At 36.8% G+C, this 22,429-nt stretch overlaps 2 protein-coding genes across 2 annotated transcripts; one reads left to right on the top strand and one right to left on the bottom strand.

Moving 5' to 3' along the window:
- The first annotated feature begins 86 nt into the window (after nucleotides 1-86).
- Nucleotides 87-4,047, top strand: psmb8a (proteasome 20S subunit beta 8A). Its single transcript, XM_079258641.1, has 6 exons — nucleotides 87-333; nucleotides 580-721; nucleotides 1,772-1,883; nucleotides 2,697-2,826; nucleotides 3,412-3,616; nucleotides 3,780-4,047. The coding sequence occupies exons 1-6, from the start codon at nucleotides 184-186 to the stop codon at nucleotides 3,866-3,868; spliced, it is 828 nt and encodes a 275-aa protein (XP_079114767.1). The 5' UTR covers nucleotides 87-183; the 3' UTR covers nucleotides 3,869-4,047.
- A 1,787-nt stretch (nucleotides 4,048-5,834) lies between these two features.
- On the bottom strand, nucleotides 5,835-21,174 carry LOC306769881 (major histocompatibility complex class I-related gene protein-like). The gene is made up of 8 exons (XM_079258635.1): nucleotides 21,034-21,174; nucleotides 20,675-20,935; nucleotides 12,238-12,516; nucleotides 11,720-12,004; nucleotides 8,265-8,363; nucleotides 8,004-8,021; nucleotides 7,820-7,866; nucleotides 5,835-7,631 (listed from the first exon to the last, which is right to left on the bottom strand). Exons 1-8 carry the CDS (start codon nucleotides 21,089-21,091, stop codon nucleotides 7,593-7,595), a joined length of 1,086 nt encoding a protein of 361 aa, XP_079114761.1. The 5' UTR covers nucleotides 21,092-21,174; the 3' UTR covers nucleotides 5,835-7,592.
- Between the last annotated feature and the right edge of the window lie 1,255 nt (nucleotides 21,175-22,429).

Here is a 22,429-nt window from a genome sequence, read left to right as displayed (position 1 = left end):
ACAGTTTTTACCTTTGTTTGAGTGTATAACACAATAAAGTAAGTGATCAAACTTTCACTTTCGGATTCTTGGGCACGTAGGAGGAAATTGTTGTCGGTGCAGGCAACCACCCTCGTCTTTTTTTGGAAATTTTAACACTATATAATAAATATTAGGATACGATTTTCTCTGCTGTAAGACATAATGGCGCTTGCAGAAGTTAGTGGCTTTAATCCTTACTCTGAGTTCGGCGGGCAGATGTTTAGAGCCAGACAGACGCATCTCCTGGACCGACCCAGCCACTATAGTTTCGGGACCAAAACGCAAGAATTTGCTGTTCCTCTGGGTGTAGAGGTAAGTGTTATTTTACAACAGTTTGGCATGAAAAACTACAGACTGAACGTTTTTCTGTGAACCTGCCACGGCATGAAGGACTCGATGCGCATCAGCTTATTTTACGCGTCACTTCAAAATGCGTCAACATCTTTGTGAGAAGCGCTGCAAACTTCTAATATTACAGAGATCCCCTTCTGTAAAACACTGCCACGGTTTAAGTCTGCTAAATGCATTTGGAAAGCTTTGCTTTTTGTTTCATTGCAGCCTTCAGGGTTTCTGAAGTCCTGTAACAGGGAGGGAGGGGTGAGTATTGACCTGAACCACGGAACGACCACCCTGGCCTTCAAGTTCAAGCATGGAGTCATCGTGGCCGTGGACTCCAGAGCTTCAGCTGGACGTTATTTGGGTAAACATGCCTGGGGCCTGGGGACTTTAAGCCTTTTACAGGTTTAGAGGAGAAAACCTCAAAACAGGAGCATTAATGTTTTTTTATGAGACCAGGTGTGGCACAGACTGGGAAAGGCTGGCAGTATGAATTCATCATCTTTTTTTCTTCTTTTTTAATGATCAGGGTTAGGGTTAGGCGTTTAGATTTTATGAAGCAAATAACTAATTATTATGATCCTCCATTGCATCTAGGTCATTGATTACATGAACATTGTTGGCAGTTTTACTTTGCAGTCACATCTGGTGGTTTTATAACTTTTATATTTTCTTTATTTAATGTAAATAGTTTGAACAGACAAAGATAATCACTCACACAGAATTTATGTTGGATAACAGCTTGGCTATAATCAGTAACATTTTGATTTTGATGTTTATCATATAAAGTACTACATTACATGTTGCATTTACCTGCATTTGAGCGTCTGAAGGAAACCAGGTAAAGGTCAGTTTATGCTGAAATTTCATAGAATTTGAGTATCTGTTGTCTGGGCAACACCTGAGGGCCAGGTAGATTTTAAGCTGACTCATGACCCCTCAGGCCACCCTTCTGGTACTGTTCTTTCTTCCAAATTTGAGGAACTTGAGGCTGGAATGGAGAGCAGTCATTATGTACTTACAATCAATATGCATGAGTTTGAAAAAGACTTATAACCTAAAAAAACAAGTGTTATCATGTTTTGACAAATTCAGTTATTTGGTAGACAAATTTATCCCAACCCACTTACATGTGATCAGTCATCTATTTACCATAGCAGTTAACCTAACATGCATGTGCTGTGGGTGGGATGAAGCCGGAGTACCCGGAGAGAACTCCACACAGAAAGGGCACTCTTCAAACCTCCCCCAGCCAAAGCTCAAATCAGTGACCTTCTTGAGGTTACAGTGCAAACCACTACACCACTGTGCTCTCCATGACATTACTACAATCTGTAGTACTTACCTTTTTTTTCTTTTCTTTTTTAGGATGTATTTATCCATTTATTTACCCAAATGTGTTTTGTCTCTGCAGCATCTAATGATGTCAACAAGGTGATAGAGATCAACCCATACCTGCTGGGCACCATGTCGGGCAGCGCTGCAGACTGTCTGTACTGGGAGAGACTCCTCGCCAAAGAATGCAGGTCTGTCCAGCATTGTTTTTCATATTCATGCAAAAAAAATTGACTCAGTTTCCAGTCTCTGCTTCTTGTAAACATCAAATCAACTGGGTTTTGAGTAGATTGTATGACTTCTGGATAGACTATATACATGCAGAATTTGTCAACATAAATGTCTTTGTTAGACGTCCAGAAAAATACATTAAAGAGTCCTTTTCTGGAACATTTGGTAAGGTTAGATTCTCACATGGAGACAAAACATAACAACAAGCTTAAAGTTATGCTAATTTTTGTGACTTAAAGTTTTATATTTGTGTGCATGGACCCTTTACTTAAGTCTAGTGACCTTCTGTATATGCTCATGTGGTGAATAACATTTTGAAACACATAATGTAACTCCTGGCGATATTTAGGATTGGTACAGATGATGTGTAAAACTTTTGTCTTTGTTTTTTTGTTTTGTTTTTTTTAGAAAAACAGAAAAACTGAATAAAGTTGTCTAATTTTTTTGTTCTACAAGCTGTTTTGGTAATAAGGTCTGTGGCATTGCAGCAGTCATCAGTTTTTAATCTGCATTCCTTATGTAGCAGAATTTATCATTTGAAGATTAAGTATCAACCATCCTGAATGGATATAGATTCATAGTACTGTATGATTTTATCACAAATAATTTTATGAGAGTATATAACTATACAGAATTTGAAAAAAGTTTATGGTGTCAAGAGAAATTTTCTGTCATTATTTAATTTTATTTCTATTTTTTAAAATTAACTTCTAGATCTACTTACAAGACTCTTGCTTTTAAACACATTGGTATCTTTGTTTTATTTAATCCAGGTTGTACAAGCTGAGGAACAACGAACGTATCTCTGTGTCTGCTGCCTCTAAGCTGCTGTCTAACATGATGCTGGGTTACAAAGGCATGGGCCTTTCCATAGGGAGCATGATCTGTGGATGGGACAAACAGGTAAGGTGCAGTGTTTGTATGGGGATTTCTTTATTTTACCGGGTTTCATTCCTCACACTTGAGAGCTTTTTGAGTCACTGTCACACTTCCTTTACAAAACTGAAGGTACACCCTGTTAAAACTTTAACTGTGATTACTTTTATACCTGTGTCTTCATTTTCTGTCAGGGTTCAGTTCATCCAAAGCAATTCATTCTAACAGCTGTGAATAGTGAGGTTTATTTTCATAATAATAGTGCTTTATGTCATTTACTCTGTACTAGCATGTTACCAATGATTTATAAAAATGGATGAAACAACCTGTTTTGTATTTATTCTTTTGTTAGATACAAAGGAAAAACAAAAAGGTTTTTTTTTTTTTAAAAAGTACTTATTGCATGTGTGCCACTTTATAGTTTCTTAACAGAGTTGCATGTACAAACTCCTATTTATTTAATTAATTAGTCAGCATAAGCCAAAATATATAAATACAACAAGACTGAATAAAATAAGAAGGAAGTAGCCACTGTTAGCAATTTTTAAAAACCGAACTTGGTCAAGATAATCTTGCAATTCTTATAAAAAAATTGATGATGGTTTTCTTCAGGGTCCTGGTCTTTACTATGTGGATGAAAATGGGACTCGTCTGTCTGGTCGCATGTTCTCTACCGGCTGCGGTAATGGCTACGCCTATGGTGTGGTGGATAGCGGATACAGAGAAGACATGACAGTAGAGGAGGCGTATGAGCTCGGCCGTCGGGGCATTGCTCATGCAACACATAGGGATGCCTACTCTGGAGGAGTGGTAAACAGTAAGCATTCACATTCATTCAAGGCTCTGGCAACTACTGGTGGATTTCCACAGACATTCATGTCTGATATAATTTTCATATCACCAAATTGGCATGTCAGTGGTCAACTTGGCAAAGATGGAAATGCATGTTTATCTGTGCTTTTTGTTTTGTGTTTGTGTAGTGTACCACATGCAGGAAGACGGCTGGATAAAGGTGTGTAAAGAAGACGTGTCGGAGTTGATCCACCGTTACAGGAAGGGAATGTTCTGAGTTTTACTCCTGAACTCAACCTTAACACTCAAATGTTGACCTCTGTGTCTAATTAAAATTATTGATTTTTTACAACAGAAATGGAACTTTCTATCGTATGAACTTTTTCATACTATAGATAAAACTTTACTTTCTGTAAGCTTAAAAGGAACTGTGTAGGCTCTCTGTTAACAAGTCAATCACCCCAATAAAGACTGTTGTTGAACTTTTGTGTCCTGTGATGATAAACATAAATTATTCATCAGGTTGTGTTATAGTGTCTAATACAAACTCCTATACAGTGTTGTTGCATGTTGCTCCAACAGAATATTATTTCATTTTTAAAAAAGACACTTTTTGCCAATGAGGTGGTGGAGATTGTTTTTTTTATTTTTGTCTCTGTTAAAAACTTTACTCAAAAAATACTGGATGGATATTCATGTTTTTTTCTGAGAACGGGTCCTTTGGATTTCAATTCTCGGATCATATGGATCCGGGGTTTTCTTTTTTTTTTTTTTTTTTTTTTTTTTTGAAGGATTACCATTGGAAGAAAGGACCAATTTCAGTATATATGCACATTAAATCCACAATAAATTGTCAGAAAATCCTGAAGTTCCCAACAGGTTTAACAAGATATCAACGATAGATCTGGATCCTGGGGCAACATTCTGGATACTATATGTACAAAAGACCTTATTTTTATTTAGTTGTTAATGTAAGCGTTCGGTGTGGAAACGCAAGTTCTGCTCCAGCACAAGTTCTGCTGTCAGCGTGAGCCCTCAGCTGCGGTGCTGATGACGTCACCGTACATGCTCGCCAGTCGGCACGGCGCAGCTTATGCACGGAAAAGAAGGGTTTACGACGGGCTGTAGACCCACATAAAGACCGTTTAATTCAGCGACAGCCTGATACAAGTTGTGCGTCAATGAAAAGTAAGGCTGCTGATTCTGCATGCTGGTTAAGGTTACTATGGAGGAAGAAAAGTTTTATAGTTCATTTGTAACTCCAACTAAGCTATAAGCTAAGCGCTAATTTATGCTAGCGAGTAAACAGGGTGAAGGTTTACTGCAGTCTACATACGTTTATTGTCTTTGTTCCAGCTGCCTCTGTGTGGACTTAAGATCATGGTTAATACTGCTTAGTTAAGGTGGAATATGTTCAATTGTCATTATGTGGGATAGTAGGAGAGAATGTGTGATTGTACTCATTTGTGTTTGTTTATTTAGAAAACCACAACTCCTGTATCCCCGGTGTACCCATCTTCTGACAAACCAGAAATACAAACCATTCAAACCAACCATTCTGCCTAATTCTTTTAGTTTTGCCAGCTCTTCATCTTTGCCAACGTCCACTTTGGTACAGAAACGCCCTGGCCTCAAGCAGTTCAGTTTGTTTATAGTTAAAATTATAACTATATGTTCTGGCTGACACACCAGGTTGAGAGAAGAGATAAATACGTCCAACACCCTACAGTCTTTAGTGGTCAGAAACCTCCCCGACACTATAGGAAAAACGGAAAAAAATGGGGGATCTTTGGAATTTCCATCAATTCAAGAGACCAAATTAAGATGTAAACATGCAGCCAACCCCATTATAGTCGAGACATGGTGGATTCATTATCAATATATCTAAAATCTGATAGTGGATCCATATAAAATTAATTTAGGACCAGAACAGGCTGGAAATGAACTGTTTAGCTGAGGTCTGCGCTTTTCTAGTTCTGAAGTACATTAACAAAGCCGAATAATTGCCTAAGTTGTATTTTAAGATTTTACGGACATCAATGCAATCAATCTACATTAGCTTAGAAGACATCACGGCCAGAATATAAGGAAATTCTGCTTTTATGCCAACAATGAGATTAAGTGTCTCTAACAGACAGAACCTATAGCTGACACTTGTGTTAAGATATTTAAACAAAATATTTATAACTGACTAATTATGACAACGATTTAAGCATTGAATAAACCCCAAAGAACAAAGTATATATGTTTTTTCAGAAGCACTTTATTGATTTAAGAAAAAAAACCTTCACCTTTACAATTAGTCTAAATTTGGAGTGCTTACATATCACCAACAATCCCATATACAAACTACAACCAAAAAATACAACAGGAAAAAAAACAACTGCAGAATATTAAACAATTTCAAAGAAACAAACCTGTTCTAATTAAACCATACAGATTATAATCTACATCTAATATTATATGTCAAGGTTGATCTGAACCCTTGATTAACTGAATTTCAAAATGAAAGAGAAAACTCCTTTAGAATTATAATAAAAAATATCAATAACAGTTGCGATTATTTACTTCTGATAAATTTGGTATCTGATATGTACCATGGTCAACTAAAGGCAAGTAAATTTTCTTTATTTTTAATCCGCATCAGTTAAAATGAGAATGTTGTTTCTGGTTTTAATTCCAGCTCAATGTTTCATTACAACCAAACATGTGGGAACTTTATGCTTTTTCTTTGTTTTCTCATCTTTTGCCTTTGATAACTCCTTCCAAGACCTACTACAATCTTTCCAAACTTCTTACAGCTCAAACTTTTACACAATCAAGAAAAACAAACAAAAAAATCTTAACAGGAGTCAGTGAACTGAAGTTCTTTATTACTTACTAAAATTACTTGGTGTGGTGGATGTAACCAGTAAGTGAAAACGCAGCTGGGAGTTATAGACTGAAATCAACGTCCTTAATAAACATACAATTTCCATGTATCTATCTTCATTATAGAATAAATAATTTCCTTTTAAAATGCTACTTGATAACAAGTTTTGATACATATTTGTGAATAGTGGTAATTTACAATGTTTTAAATTATCCTTTTTTAAAAAAAAATAAAAAAAAACATTGGATAGCTGCTGTTCTTTCTTAACAGATTCACTGAGCTCAGTAAATAAAATGGTTTGGATGACAAAGGTTTGGAACATGTCACATTTGATAGAAATTAAACTTTAAACCATTCACGGTCAGTAACAGTGTTGGGACCTGGCAAATTCTATGCATATTTAGTTTATTATCTCTATATTTTCACCATTACTTGAATCATGGGATTCTAACCAATCCTTGATGATGGATTTATCTATATAAACAAAGTAGTCCAGCCTAACAGAAATCAGTTCCATCTTCTGTCCCAGACTGAGCTGCTGTCACATTTCTGACTAGCTGTACTGCCCCAATTTACACCAATGTGTAGGTTACAGAAGGTTTTCAGAAAAGGCAAATCTGGGTGGTGGAAGATCTTGTATGCATATGTTTTTGTTCTCAGATAAAAATTCATCACATTTTAAAACACCAAGTGAACAATGCTGCTGTTGGGACTCACTGAACCTCAGCCCAGTATTTGATGGTTTGGATCCACAATCATCTTTCACTCTTAACAAATGGGTGGGATGCCCCGAGAACTGAATAAATTTCACGAATATTTTTAGGTGCTTGTTAAAGTTAGTTCCTCTTTTTTGAGCTTGTTTCTGCAAAACAAACCTAGGTAATTGCTGCTTTTTGCCCCTTGGTTGTTGACACACACACCTGATCTGATGTTGCACAGAAACCCACCTATACACCACAATAAAGAATTAATTCAAATAAAATGTATAAATGATTATTAAAGAGAAAATAACAAGAAACTGTCCATGAAGGCAAAATTCATGCACATTTAAACATTGGATTTTCATTCAGAATTTTTTTCTTTGTTTTCAAATCAGAATGAACAGAATTTCTTTTTGTTGGTACATTCATCAGGGAGCATCCATCATTTTCTTCTTTTCATCGATCCCCTGGTGAGAAAGTTTAACAGAAATATTAAATCCATTAATTTTCATACAACTTCTGAAGATCAGGTAATTCTTTAAAAAAAAAAAAAACATTTACAAATTCAGACATTGGATGACAAATGCATGAATATGAATTTACTTGAAACAACATTTACAGTTCTGGTAGATTAGTAACCTAATGATTTACTCACTTTGTTTGGGTCTGGATCCTCAGACGGATTGGATGAAGTGTCAGAAGCTACAGACAAAGCAAGGTCATGTTAAAAAGGGGAACAAAATTATATTATAAACAATTTTCACAGATATGTCTGATTTATAAAAAACTTAAAATAACATAACATTAGAAAAGAACATGTACATAATTAAAATACTCACAGTTTGCTTTTTCAAATCCTGAAATAGAAAGAAAACAAAATTATTTTACATTCAAAAGGATCAAAGGATACAGAAAAAAATCTGATTTATGCATCAGTATTAAAACATTTTAACCATTTGTAGTGGTTAAAAGTCTGTTCATTGTGTACTGTTAAAGCCCCAGACACGAAAAATATTATATCTGCATTCAAAACAACTAGAGGACATGTTATATATAAATAAAAACAGGTTTATGATTCAAAATTATGTTTTGTTTCTCACCATCTCCTCTTCTTCTCCAGTACAGAACTCCAACAACACCGAGAACCAGGAGAAGCAGAACCCCAAAAACACCTCCAATAACAGGACCAATGGGGAAATCTGGATAATCGAAAACAAAAGTATTCACACTGTTAAATCTCTGGATGATTAGATCATGTGTATCAATAATATTTTAGACATCTGAGTATTTGACAGGAAAAATGACAGGAATAAAATAGAAAGGAAGATGCTTCGAGAACTTTAATAGTAAATGTAAAGAGTTAAATTGAACAGAAACATAGTGAAGCATCACTGTTTGACTTTTATAACTACTGTCCTTCTGAAAACTGCTTTAATAGGGTATATTACTACTGTCTGGTGGTAAATTTACTATAGTCTGTATTAGGGCTGCATGATTATGACCAAAATAATAATCATGATTATTTTGAGCAATATTGTAATCACAATTATTAATCACGATCATTCATTGTGTCTGGAAAAACATGTCATTTTTAATGCACCACTTAATAAAATATAGCCCTCCCTCATTGTTTCCTCAACATTTTTCATACAGCGCAGGCAACACCCCTTTGGAAAAATAGTTATATAAAGGGATCTCATATTTCTTATCCAGTGTTTTGATGCAGCTGTATTTTCCATTCTCAACATGACTTGCTCTCATCACTCTAAAGCTTGTTACATCCTCCACGAGAAGCTTCGTCTGAAGCCGGAAAGGATCAATGCGGGCGGCGATGTCTGCTTTTTGTGCAATGAAGCTGCTTATTTCATATTTCACAACCAACTTCGTCCGCGGCAGGGCAGGTTGTGTATATGGCAGGGTTTGTGCATCTTCATGGCACGCGCTGTAAAAGTTTTTGTATTTATTACCACTTCAATCAGCTGTTTAATCAAAATCCATTTTACCTGCAACAGGAAAAATGTGGACCTCAAATGTCCAACCAATCAAACGATATTTAACTGGCTGCTGGTAAAAGGTGTGCACGCTTGGCATTTAGTAGAGATAGACCGATATGGGTTTTTCAGGACTGATACCGATACAGATTATTCGTAGTTAGAGGAGGCTGACAACCGATATTTGGAGCCGATATTCATTTGCAGTAAAAGTGTAAAAATTGGCATAAAAAATTGAATAATGCAAACACTGAACTTCATTGAAATACCTAAAGCATGTTTAATGAATCACACAAATAGAAAATAATAGCTCCAGAAGTGCCTGAATTTTCTAGACTCAGAAACATCTCTTGTAAAGTTGAATAAAAGGTAAAATAAATAGCTCTCTGAAATTTTTCCACAGAAAATACAGTATCCATTCTCAACATTACATACCGGGGTTTCCGGACTATTGAGCGCACTAGAATATAAGGATCCAAATATTTGGATCTCAAAAGAAATAGTTTTGCTCATATTTATTCATATCCTTTCATTAAAGAAGGAAACAGGAAACAGCTGCCTGTAAAAAAAAAAAAGCTGAAATTGAATAAAGTAATAATAAATAACAATTTTATGAAAATCATTACATTTTCTAATTCTGTTTAATAGAAATATATTTAAAAAAAAGCAAACAAATAAGATAATTTATTACATATTCCATCAGTCATAAAGTAATATTTTTTGAACAATCCTTTAATGTTTCCTCTACAGTCAGGTATTTTCTGTTCCTCTCAGTCAGACTTCTGCACCTGTTGACAGGTATTTTGTACCACTGTTCAACAGAAAAATCTCTAATTTGTCCAGTTTGTTTCTTTTTTTTTCTTTCTTCAACACATTTAAATGAAAAAACAGTGTCTTACATTACTAAACTATATTTTTTGCAAATTTTGAGTTATTGTCCCTTCTTTTTAAGTCTCCAGTTATTTGAGTGACTGTTGTAAATTCAGCCTTTTCTTTAATGAAAGGAGATGAATACATATGAGCACAACTACACATGCAGTAGCTCTGTTTACTTCTTTGACCGACAGATCGATTGCTTTTAACTTAAAAGCTAAATCATGTGCATTCCTTCGTGTGTTTTCCATGATGAGGGTGTGTGCATGGAGAGCAAAATGACTGATCTGAAGAATTTAGTGCGAGTGCGTTTGATTTAATTCGAACATTTTCATTGGTCCACTGTGACCGGTTCAGTAATTTCATTCTGACGAGGATAAACGTATTTATTGATGGCATGACGCTGGCCCATAGAAATCTATACATTAGCCACATTGTTGTATAAGCTGTAGGGTTCGAGGCGAGAGAAAAAGTAACGGCTTACTGTCTGGAAAGTACAATGTATTTTCCCCATTGCCAATACATAGTCGGCAGAGCATTTAGAGCCAGATCCACAGACTAATTTTATGGTAAAAGCTAAGCTGCCTCCACCTTAGCGCTCCCTAAAACAAGTGAACTGAGTTTTTTATGCACTCTCTTAATCACACACACATGCTTTGCTGTCATAGACTGTTTCCATATCCATATTATCAGCAGGCTTCTTTTAAATAATTCCCAGACATGTTGGGACGTATTGCGAGTTAGCAGAGCTGCCGCTAAGGTTTACTCTGCTCTTACGTTATTCTGCTGCTCACTGTAACGTTAGTAGTAGTTGTGAGATGCAGAGTACTGGGATGTGTATCACAGTTTCGGAAGAGCTTTCTGCATTTACCTTTGACACGTGTTTTCTGTCCAGAGCTCCTAACACAAGAAAACTTTTCCTCTCACTCTCCAGTGTGTGTGTGGACAGCTTCTACTTCGGAGGATCTGCCGCTTAACCAATCAGAGGACTGGGTGAATGGTGCAGGAGACAGCAGGCAGGAGAGAGAGGCATGGCTGCATCTGAGCCGAAATTACCCAGTTTTAAATAGATTTCTTCATATCGGCCGGTCGGATTAAAAAAAGGCAGATGCCGATATACGTCAAATTTTCAAATATCGGCCCCGATAATCGGCCCGATTGATCTCTAGTATTTAGGCAGCTTAATGAAGCCTTAACCATGTGTTCACCCCCTAGTGGTTAGCAGACAGAGAATTGTGTGATCAAAGACGCATGCAGAAGAGCTCGCGTTTTGAATGTAAATATCGTTGACAATCAGGTTTATTTCATTGTGGCCACCAAAATTGTGACCACGATCAAAATCTGATTAATTTACAGCCCTAGTCTGTATGGAGGGAAAACCTAAAAACAATCTGTCAAAGTAGTTTAAGCTACTGTAGAAATGTGTTACCTTCTCATGTAAACATATAAAGATCAACATCAAATCAGCAAAGATTAGCTCAACATCACGTGTTGTTGGCTTATATTACAACACAGAGGCAATTGACCTGAAAACACATCCAAAGTCAAGTAGGGGAAATACAGAGAAAATACCATGTTACAGCAAAATACAAATTAAATGAGAGGGAATGAGGTTCATACATGCCAAGTGAATATGATTAGAATTTGACAGATTACATTTTATATTTTAATTTTATGATCTATATTCTTACCTTTCTTCTCCGGTTTGGTGATGAGATCTTCTTTGACACCAGAGAGCTGAAACACACATTCGTATTTCATCCAGTCTTCAGGTGTCTCCGATGAAAGTTTCAGGTTAGCACTCATCTGGAAGCTTCCATCATTGTTGGGGAGGATCTCTCCTTTTTCCACCCCCTCATGAATCTCATCTCCATCTTTCCTCCAGAACATTTCAGCTTTGTTGGGGTAGAAACCTGTAGCGTGACATCTGACCATGGAGGAAGAAGGTTTCTTGAAGATGGATACTGAAGGAAGCTCTGAAAAATAGAGACTGTTTAAGTGCTTTATTGTGATCAACTTTGTTTCAATATAACTCATGTTTCATGTTTTTTATGTCTTTGTTGCATATTTTATATTTGCCACACGATCAAGTTTAATTAAGGTAAAGAGATATGGAAAAGGACTGATGAGCAGTGATGATAGTGACTGAGAGTTTGTATAAGAGATACAGAGAAAGTACATTATACCAAAACAGGTGATGTGATTTTACCTGTTCGACGTAGAGAGCTCTTCCCATAGTCCACATACTTCTTCAGCCACTCCGGACAAATCTCAGCAAGGTAATTAATCCTGTAGTCAAGATCAGCTCTATCTTTGTCCCACTTCTGTTTGGTAATAACAGCTTGTTGTTTCGACGCAATCCATGTTTTTGTCTTCAGGTCCATAGATATGAAGTCTTCACCATCATAACCATACTGACGATATCCGCTAACTGCTCCAGTTTCATCATCCCACTCACAGCCATACATGTACTGAAAAATGTGGACACCTGAGAGAGAGAAAGAGATAGAAAGACAGTCAGAGAATTCAGAAAACCAGTTTAATATCAAACAGTCACTTACTCTTTTTTTTTTTCAGCAAGGACTGTGTAATTGAGACTAAAAAGTGCCAGAAAGTTCTTATGGAAGTCATGCATACAATCAACAACCTGATAGTCCTTTACCACAAAAACACTGCAGCCACAGAGAAAAGAAGAGTTCATTAACATGACTGAAGATATCACCTGACACAAACGAAACCCTGATCCCAGATTTAACATCCACCTTCTAAACGATGACCAAAAGTTTTTGTTTCTGTCAAAAGATAGTTTTCCAGAGCTTGCCATACATTTCCACCACTCTGCTGTGTGAATCCACTCACATTCACAGTTCATCACAGAGTGGGAGTGTGTGGGCTAAGAACCAAACTGGACTTGACGTGACCAAACCCTAACTACCTTTTCAGTGTGATTGTTAGCTGCACCCTTGTGGTGTAATGTCCACTGTGAGCTTTTTGGTAGTGATGAAAGCTCAATTAAGTTTCATCCTCTATATAATGCATCACAAACTCAAGACACAAAATCACACAATACACCAAATGCAGGGTTTTTGTTTGTAATATTCTTTTTAGATTCCAGAGAGTGCAACACCCCTTTGACACCTTAACCGCAAAGTAACTTGTTTTTTTTCTGTCTGAGGAACAAGATTTAATCATTATCATTAAAACATTCACCAGAACCGAACTTTTAACTTGTTCCATTTAATCAGTGAACATGTTAGAGAAACACTTGAATGCAACTGATCTCTGAATTATTTACACAACAAATACAGTATGTCTCTAAAAGTGTCTTTATTTTGACATATTTCTTTTTTTTAGGGTTAAAATAAATTCACCAGTGTCCTGAATATTGTCATATAGTTGCAGCTACAGTCCACGTCTAAATAAGTGGATAGTTCAACTAAAAAAAGATTAAGGTGTGCACAGATTTGTGTTTCCTATTGTGTCAACTTGTTTAAGTTTTATGTTAATATTGTTGAGAGTTATTTCATAACAACATTGTTTGGTGTGTATTAATCCTTCTGGAGTTTCTGTGCTGGTAAATAGCAATATTCAGCTTTTAATTATAAAGCAACACGGCTTCTAGTTAGTTTAAAAAGCACCACTAGCTTTCACAACCTAAGTCTTTTATACAATTGTGAGTAAATAACAAAACAATCCAAACACAGCCGGATAAGACACCTTACTGAAGATCTGTTTGCTTTATCTGTATCGTATAGTGTTCCTGGTCCCCTATTTAAAGAGTCCAACAACAGATCCTGAGTCTTGTAATTGCAATAAAAAGATGAAAACAATTCTGATTTTTCTAGTTTTAGCCACAGAGAGAAATATGAAGCAAATATGTCTGTAAAAACTTTGACATATTCTATTTTATTTCAGGCTGCACGGTGGCATGGTGGTTAGCACTGTGGTCAAGGTCGCTGGTTCGATCCTTGGGGCAAGGTTTGGTCAGTGGTCTTTCTGTGTGGAGTTTGCATGTTCTCCCCGTGTATGCATGGGTTCTCTCCGGGTACTCCGGTTTCCTCCCACTGTCCAAAGACATGCATGTTAGGTTAATTAGGTACTCTAAATTGCCCCTAGGAGGGAGTGTGAGTGGTTGTTTGTCTCTTTGTGGCCATGTGATGGACTGGAAAGCTGTCCAGGGTGTAACGTGCCTTTTGCCCAAAAAACTTCTGGGATAGGTTCCAGCTTCCCCGTGACCCTGAATTGGATTAAGCGGTAAGGAAAATTAATTAATTTTATTTCATCATATTATTGATATTATTAATAATTTCACATGTAGTTTCCTGAATATCAACATATAAACACAGCTACAGAGCATGTCTGTGAAGGTGGACCGTTCGACTGGAAAAGGTTCAGATTTGCAAAGATGTGTGTCAGTAAATTTTATGTCTGTGTTGTGGAGAGATTTCATAACATTGGCTTAAAAATGTGATTGTGACTCAGAAATGTTCCCAGCTGACCAGACAAACTGGGAATTCTGGACTGAAGTGCTGGGATATTTGTTAATCACTGGTTTATGATCATGAAGGAGAAAATCTACAGAAATGGAGCTTAATAACAACAGTTGTGAGTTTTGATCACAGAGAGGGTTGAAGAGAAGCTGCAGCACAGAAACTGAACCCTGTCTGATGGTGATGTGGTTTCTACATTTATTTAGTTAAATCTGGAGAATCTGAAGGAAAAACTCAGATTTCAGCTGTAAAATTAAAAAAAAGAAAGTGGTATTGCGTTATCTGTGTGGATCTAGTTGGTTTTAATTGCTGAGCTTCACAGTTAACACACACTTGGTGTTTTGTTTTACTCTTTTGTAGCTTCCAGATGTATTTTTCTTTTTTTTTTAAATGTTTACTCACAGTAAGAGGATGATCATGTCAAGTCTTTAACCTCCTACAACAACAGCAGTCCAAATCTAAACTGTTGACATAAATTAAAATGTATATGTTGATAGTCCCCCACCCCCACACACAGAGAAAGTCAAGTTATTTAAAGCTTCCTTTCCTATAAAGTAGATTTATACTTGGTCCTTGTAAAAAACTTCCACTCTGGTGTCATTTATATTATTTCCAGACCGCCTCTCATTTCCCCTCTGTTTTCTGTGTGGGGGTGTTCAGCTCTGATGTACACTCTGCTGCCAGTGAACTAAGAGCATCAACCTCTGCTGCATCTACAATGTTAAGTTTTTAACTGCAGATCTTTTCAGATTTCCTTCACATTGTTAATAAACTGGTCCAATTCTCTTATGTGCAGGTTTGGATTTAAACCAGGTTTTCTGTGGACAAACAATAACTAGCTCCACTGTTAGCTGCATCCTTTCTCTGCATCATCCACTATTAAACAAGTCAGCTGTTTGCTAATGATGAGAACTCAACGGTAATTCTCCATCCTTTCTGTAGTTTATCACAAACTCAACAGATGATGCACCAAAAGTTCTCTTATCTTTATTTATTTATTTATTTTTAGATTCCTGATGAGCATAACGACACTCCTCAGACGTCTCAAGCATGACGTGACTCGTCTCTTTCTCTGCCTGAACTTCAGGATTTTATCATGATCCATAAAACGTTCACCAGAACCAAACTTTGATCTGGTTTTATGTTAAACACTCTGAATTGTCTTTAACATGAAATGTTCTATACAAACAAACCTGCCTGGTTCAGTCTGATCAGCGAACATGAAGGAGAAACATTTTAATGCAGTTTCACTCTGAAATCTTTACACAAAAGCAAATATGTCTGTAAAAACTGTTCTGACATATTTAATTTGTTTTCAGCATATTATTAATATTATTAATATGAATTCACAAGTAGTTTCCTGAATATCACCATATAAACACAGCTGCAGCGCATGTCTGTGAAGGTGGGACTGAAAAAGGTTCAGATTCACACAGATGTGTGTCAGTAAGTTTATGTCTGTGTTGTGGAGAGATTTCATGACATTGTCTTAACAAAGCAACTTGTTCTCTGCATCACCTCAGATTTAGCCTGTATTCATCCTGCTGGAGTTTCTGTGATATAAGTATGAATATTCAGCCTTAAATCATGAAGTAACGCTGCTTTCAGGTTGAATAAAAAGAACCAGCTGCTGTTTGCTCCTGTTCACTACTGAGTCTTCTACATACTGGTGAGTAAACAAGAAAACAATCCAAACGCAGCCAGACTGTTCAGAAACAAGACGCTCCACTGAAGATGTTTCCTGTTTCTGTCATGTGGTTTTCCTGACTGACCCCCCCCCCCCTCCCCTTCAGGAAACCAGCAGCAGGTCCTGAGTTTAATGATCCAAACAGAAGACGTGAACCTGATCACAGATTCTGATCAATTCTTCCACTTCAGTGTCTGAAGGAAATACTGGACTCATTTCAAACAAGCCGAACATCCTCTGAACATTTTAACACTAAACTGGTATTTTCCAAACCAGCCAATCAGGAGAAAATGAACTTTGTTCAAGGCCGTCTGTCTCAGCAGCACTGTGAGATCTGACACTAAAACCTCTTATAAAAGCTCACATATGTGACCAAAATGTAATCTGGATACATCTAAATGTAGATGATTACTTATCATCCCACTTCTCTGCATTAGTAAAATCATACAATACTCACTAAAATGTACTTTTATCCATCCATGCAATGTTTATAAGACTTAAACTTCCCCACTTAGTCGACTCTTTACCATGTTGTGTGTCAGTGCTGCTTGAAACCAGTTTTCATGTCGACATGGAGGCTCTTCGCTGTAGAGAATGGCATCCTGACGTCAGATAAACCCAAAACTCACAACACTGTTGGTTTTACACACAGCAGCGTTACAGTACATTAAGTAGTAATACTAACAGAGGAAGACCGGGGAGAATATTAACATTTTAAATGTAATCATCTGTCAGCAAAATGACAAATAAATGTTTAAATTCACCAACTAATCAATAAATCATTATTTCTGTCTGAACTCTGCCATCCTCTGTCATATTTCAGCAGAATGTGTCTGATACTAAAGTTTTACTCTGAGACCAACATCATGCTGGTGTTTCTGTTAACAAGTTAAAAAACACATTAAAAAGAAAAAACAATCTCTTCGTCTGAGATGAACGAATTAAAAAAACTGAACCGCCGACGAGGTTTTCACCATCATTTATTTAGGATTATTCCTTGATATTAGTCTGATATCAGGCTAGCTTCAGTTAGCTTCCCATCAGCTCCAGACAGGCTGAACAAAGTCAAATCGTCCCTCTTCTCCGTTAACCGTCACGGCTTCAACTTCTGCTAAACCGGATCGAGCATCACGTTAACGGAGACGAAGCGCGGACGTAGAGAACCGAGCGGACTCCTCTATCAGCGCGTCTCTTCCACATCACACCTGTAGATGTCCAGAGGCGACTAAACCCCCTGCAGAGACGCGACGACCCGCAGCAGGAGCAGATGTGAGCTCCAGAAACTGCTTGTGTTGCACGTTACCATGACGACTGTCACTCACAGCAGCAGCTGGAGTTAACGGACCACCGATCCACAGCGGGAGTTACAGAACGGGACGAGAGGAAAACTGACGTCTTCTTCCAGCCTGGAAGCATCTTTCTGCTTGTGTCTTCATTTCAGAGACTAAAACGGAAAAAGCTGAAATATTCTCAGTTTTTCACATTTATACGGCAATATTTAAAAAAAAAAAAATGAAGGAATTTTCTCAACATTAAGTAAACGGCTTTAATTGGAAATAATTATTCTACAGTGATTGGAGTCATTTTATAGGAGAATCCATCTGCGTTAAAATAAAAATAATCTTCTTACTTAAACTTTAACTCTATAAAGTGAGTTTCGAGGTGACAACCAGCTGAGATGAAGCTCCTCTGCGCCTCTTACTGAAGGACCTTCATCGCTGCTTCCTCCTCACAGAGAGGATCTGACAACGCTCCTCTCTCAGCAGCGTCGACATGAACACGTTAACAGCTGAAGCTTCTGCAGCTCTTCCTCACGTCGTCTGTGTTCTGCTCAGGAAGTCGGCTGACAGCTCGGCTCCTCTCAGCCCGACAGAAACGAGTCCGATCTAACGCACGTCTGCGCGGTCGCTCGTACGGATAAACGGCCTCGCCTCTCCAGTCAGCTGCGTCTCTTTCTGCGAGCGCATTTTCCTTTCCAGCGTCCGCCTGCTGCTTGTCGCTCACGCCGCCGTGCACGCAGACGCTGCACGTCGCTCAGCAGCAACTAACTTCATGTTTGCTAAATAAAGTTTAAAATAAAAAATTCCAGATTTCATCTAAACGGCCTGAAAACGGAGTAAATGATGTTTTTAGCAGGCAGACGTCTCTTGTAGATCGGTCGCTGTAAATGAGAACAGCTTGAGGTTCCTGTTTGTGTCACGCAGCTGAAAAAGTTGCAGCAGGATGAGTTTGGATTTTTTTTTTTTTTTCCTTTTTAACATCAAACCTGCCGTCTGATTGTTACACGTGTCGCAAAACTGATGCTGAAATAATATTTCTATTTAAATTCCTATTTTCTAAAAGCTCATCGCTGCTGTAAAGACTTTATACAGGTGAACAAAGACGTCGACGGCTACCCAGAATGCAAAGCGCTGTGACGGCGTTCTCCGTTCTCTATAAACCAGCTGAGTGTAAAACGCTGAACATGATGTGTTTTCATGCTGTTGGTAAAGATTTTCAGCCACGCCGACACACCTGATCAGAGGAAAAACTGGTGAAATATTTTCTTTTCCTCTTCAGTTCAGACAACAACAAACTGCTGCAGAGCAGTTCTTCAGTGTGAGCTGCTTCAAGCTGCGATCAGTCCTCTTCTTCTCTCCTTCATCACCTGGAACGTCTCCGTGTTTTAATAAACACACACAGTTCAGCTGCTCTCGTTTCACCGTTTTCTCTTCCTGCTGTCGGACGACTGAATGAGCAGAAATGTGACTGAAACGTTCCCAGCTGACCAGACAAACTGGGAATGCTGGACTGAGGTGCTGGGATGTTTGTTAAATCACTGGTTTATGATCATGAAGGAGAAAATCTACAGAAATGGAGCTTAATAACAACAGCTGTGAGGTTTGATCACAGAGAGGCTTGAAGAGAAGCTGCAGCACAGAAACTGAACCCTGTCTGATGGTGATGTGGTTTCTACATTTATTCAGCTAAACCTGGAGAATCTGAAGGAAAAACTGATTTCAAATTTTTTAAAAATGTGTTTTTTGAGTAGATTTTTTTGGATTCAATTAATTGCTAAGCTTCACAGCTATTTGACTCTTTTGTAGCTACCAGATATATGTATCTTTCCTTTTTTTCTTAATATTTTTGCTCACAGTTAGAGGACGATCATGTCAAGTCTTTATCCTACAACAGAAATGTTGCTTTAGTGTAGATAAGAGTTTAAACTTGTTATAAACTCGTTATTTGCAGCCAATGGATGGTTTTTTCCCTTCTAGCTGTGTCTTCTATAACAAAGAGAAGGATTGTGTCCTCATCGCTTCATGTCTTACGCCTCCTGCTGGTCCTACAGCAGCAGTGAAACTATCCTGTAAAAATCTACTGAAATTTACATCAGTAGAAACTAAAACTCATTTACGTGTCTCGGTTTGTCTGTCACTGAATAGACTGGGGAGGAAAATATGTTTAATTCAAAATAACAGGACATAAATAATGATTTTCTTTCTTCTAAAGATGTGAGAGCTTCATTGAAATTAGTAAAATAACTAAATTAGAGCAGATAAACAGGAAGTGTGAGTATTAACACAGTCTATGTGATGATGGAGAGCAGAGGAAAAATGAAGATCAGGCTCTATAAAACTTTCACATGTTGGTTTTATCTACAGTTTTTATGTTTATGACGAAAAAGAAACATAAATTACGGATTTTTTTCACTGATAAACTGTTTAAACTTGATTGGAGATTTTCACCTCATCAGCATTAAATAATTAAACTGTTTTCAGATTTAGCTGGTTGAATATGATGAAGTCCTTAAGGAACAGAAACATTTTCTGATGTTCTCTAATGTCAGCAGAGCATCAGAGGTTTGTGGTCACTTCGCAGAGCGGCCTACAGGAGGTGATCTGACCAATAGGAAAGAGGCAGAGAACAACAATCCCCAAGAATTGAAATAATTGTTGTGATGTACATGTTGACATGATATACTGTGGACAGACAATGTACACTTCAGCTGAATTATAGGATCCATAAAAAGTGTGAATGATCTCTACTGATAACACGAGAATGATATAACAGAATAAAAAGACCTGTTTTATCATTAAATGAAATTAAATCACTATGTTTAAAATTTAGGCTAAAGAAAAAAATAAAAAATGTAACTCATCTTAAAGAAAATATCTACTAAAGATAATATCTAGTTTTACATAAGATAGATTAATTCAGCTTCTTTTTAATTACTTTTCTATTTTAATTCATTATTTAAGTTTCTAATCTTTATATAAAACGGTCGCTAAACGCACACAAATAAAAAATTTATTTACGAGAATTTATTTTCATTTTTACTTTAAACTATGGTTAATTAAACAGCTGGCATGTTAAGCAAAAGACTTAATAGTTTAAAGTGGAGTGTGTACGTTGGTGTGCGCGCGCGCGCGTGTGTGTGTAGTTTGACGTTCAATGTCGACAATATTTGTGACAAAGTCAATACTCACCTCCAGTCTGGTTGAAGCGCTGCTTGGCAATCTCGATGTTACCTTTGAAGGTCTGCTCAGCACCAATGGATTTCTGAGTCTGTCCCTCCCAGTACTCTGGACCTTCATTCCTGGCGATCCAGTCCTGTTTGGGAATCTCTTTCTTCAAGACACTGTCGTAGTAAGAGAACGGCTGTCCATCAACCATCCCCACAGTTACAAACTCTGGGAAACCTTTTACTCCTGAAGACGCCGTGTAAAAGTATTGCAGAGAATGTGTCACTGTGGAACAAGAAAAACACCATTATCGTCATTTTAAATAACATTTTCATTCCTTAGTTTTAGACTTTTGTTGAAAGAAAAAAAATATGTTAACTCACCAGCCGCCACGCCGTGAACCGCGAGGAGAATCACACCCAGAGCAAAAAGGATCTTCATTCTGTTTTCACAGATCTATACCTTCGATCAACCGCTGAGAAATGGAAATACAATATCGAAGATGTTCTCTAGACAAACACTACCTTCCCACTGACATCAGACTGATGTCTGACTGAGAGAAAAGTCCGCGGAGCGTCTGACGTCAGCCTCCTGTGAGCCAATGGGAATTTAAAAAGGGCGAAGCGTCACTAGAATCCAGGTTATTTCTGTCCACAAAGGTTATTAATGAAACTGAAAGTAAAAAAGATTAACTAAGCTGTTTTTGTAACCTGCCTTGAGATAGCAAAGATTAAGCATCTATGATACTCATTATTGGAGTGTGGTGTTTTTAAAATAACCTCTATTAACTTAGTTGTTCTTGTGCCTTCATTTATAGCATAAAGAAAGAAAGAGATTATAAAACAAAGAAATAACGAAAATTAATAGAATAGAATAATATATATATATATATATATATATATATATATATATATATATATATATATATATATATATATATATATATATATATATATATATATATATAAAATATATATATATATATATATAAAAGAAAAATATATCAAGATCAAGTGTGAAAATTAATATTGAACACAAAACAAGTTGATTTAACTCATAACAAAGTGAAAGATTTGCTCCATCCTTAAATATATATAAATATATATATATATATATATATATATATATATATATATATATATATATATATATATATATATATATATATATATATATATATATATATCCTTATAATCCAAAATGAGCTGTTACGTCTGCTGAATAGAAACGTGGTCTCAACATGAGAGCTGTCAGTGGAAACAAACTGTTATGAAACTCCACCTAGAAATAATTTCTCTGAGTGATAAAAGATTGTTGTTCCCAGTCAGCTGTGTCTAAATCTTGGAGAAATTTTAGACTAAATGGGAAGGTAGTCAGAAAAAAGCAAATATATCTGCAATAAAGAAGGAAATGAGGAGCAAAAACAGTTCAAAAGACCAAAAAAACAAACATGCAGAAACAAGAGTTTGGAAACATTTGGAAACAATATGACGCTGCAACTTCTATGTAGTGCAGATCAATTGTAAATCAAAGCTTGCAGATTAAATGAAACAAGCTTATTGATGAGGATTATCAATGCTCTTTAAAAAGGATTATATATGTAACTCTAGGGAAGACTGCAACCAGAATAAATTGCCTGAGACTCTTTGAGTACATATAGCAATCCATGAAATGGTTTTATGTGACTATGCTCATGCAGTGTTTCGTCAGTAAAAATTACAACAAAACAAAGACTTTATTACACAAAATGGAAACACATCCAGTCCAACATTGGTTGGA

Source organism: Telmatherina bonti, assembly GCF_933228915.1.
Source record: "Telmatherina bonti genome assembly, chromosome: 19".
Classification (NCBI taxonomy): Eukaryota; Metazoa; Chordata; class Actinopteri; order Atheriniformes; family Telmatherinidae; genus Telmatherina; species Telmatherina bonti.
Note: the sequence above shows the minus strand (reverse complement) of the source record. Positions and strands in the feature narration are given on the sequence as shown.

What these genes read in the sequence shown, in the direction of transcription:
- psmb8a (XM_079258641.1), top strand. Translation starts at nt 184, where the DNA reads ATGGCGCTTGCAGAAGTTAGTGGCTTTAATCCTTACTCTGAGTTCGGC. An exon ending in CTGTTCCTCTGGGTGTAGAG is followed by an intron (nt 334 to 579) that starts GTAAGTGTTATT and finishes GTTTCATTGCAG; the next exon opens with CCTTCAGGGTTTCTGAAGTC. An exon ending in CTCTGGAGGAGTGGTAAACA is followed by an intron (nt 3,617 to 3,779) that starts GTAAGCATTCAC and finishes GTGTTTGTGTAG; the next exon opens with TGTACCACATGCAGGAAGAC.
- LOC306769881 (XM_079258635.1), bottom strand. Translation starts at nt 21,091, where the DNA reads ATGAAGATCCTTTTTGCTCTGGGTGTGATTCTCCTCGCGGTTCACGGC. An exon ending in GGTTCACGGCGTGGCGGCTG is followed by an intron (nt 20,936 to 21,033) that starts GTGAGTTAACAT and finishes CTTGTTCCACAG; the next exon opens with TGACACATTCTCTGCAATAC. An exon ending in CACCAAACCGGAGAAGAAAG is followed by an intron (nt 8,364 to 11,719) that starts GTAAGAATATAG and finishes TCGATTATCCAG; the next exon opens with ATTTCCCCATTGGTCCTGTT.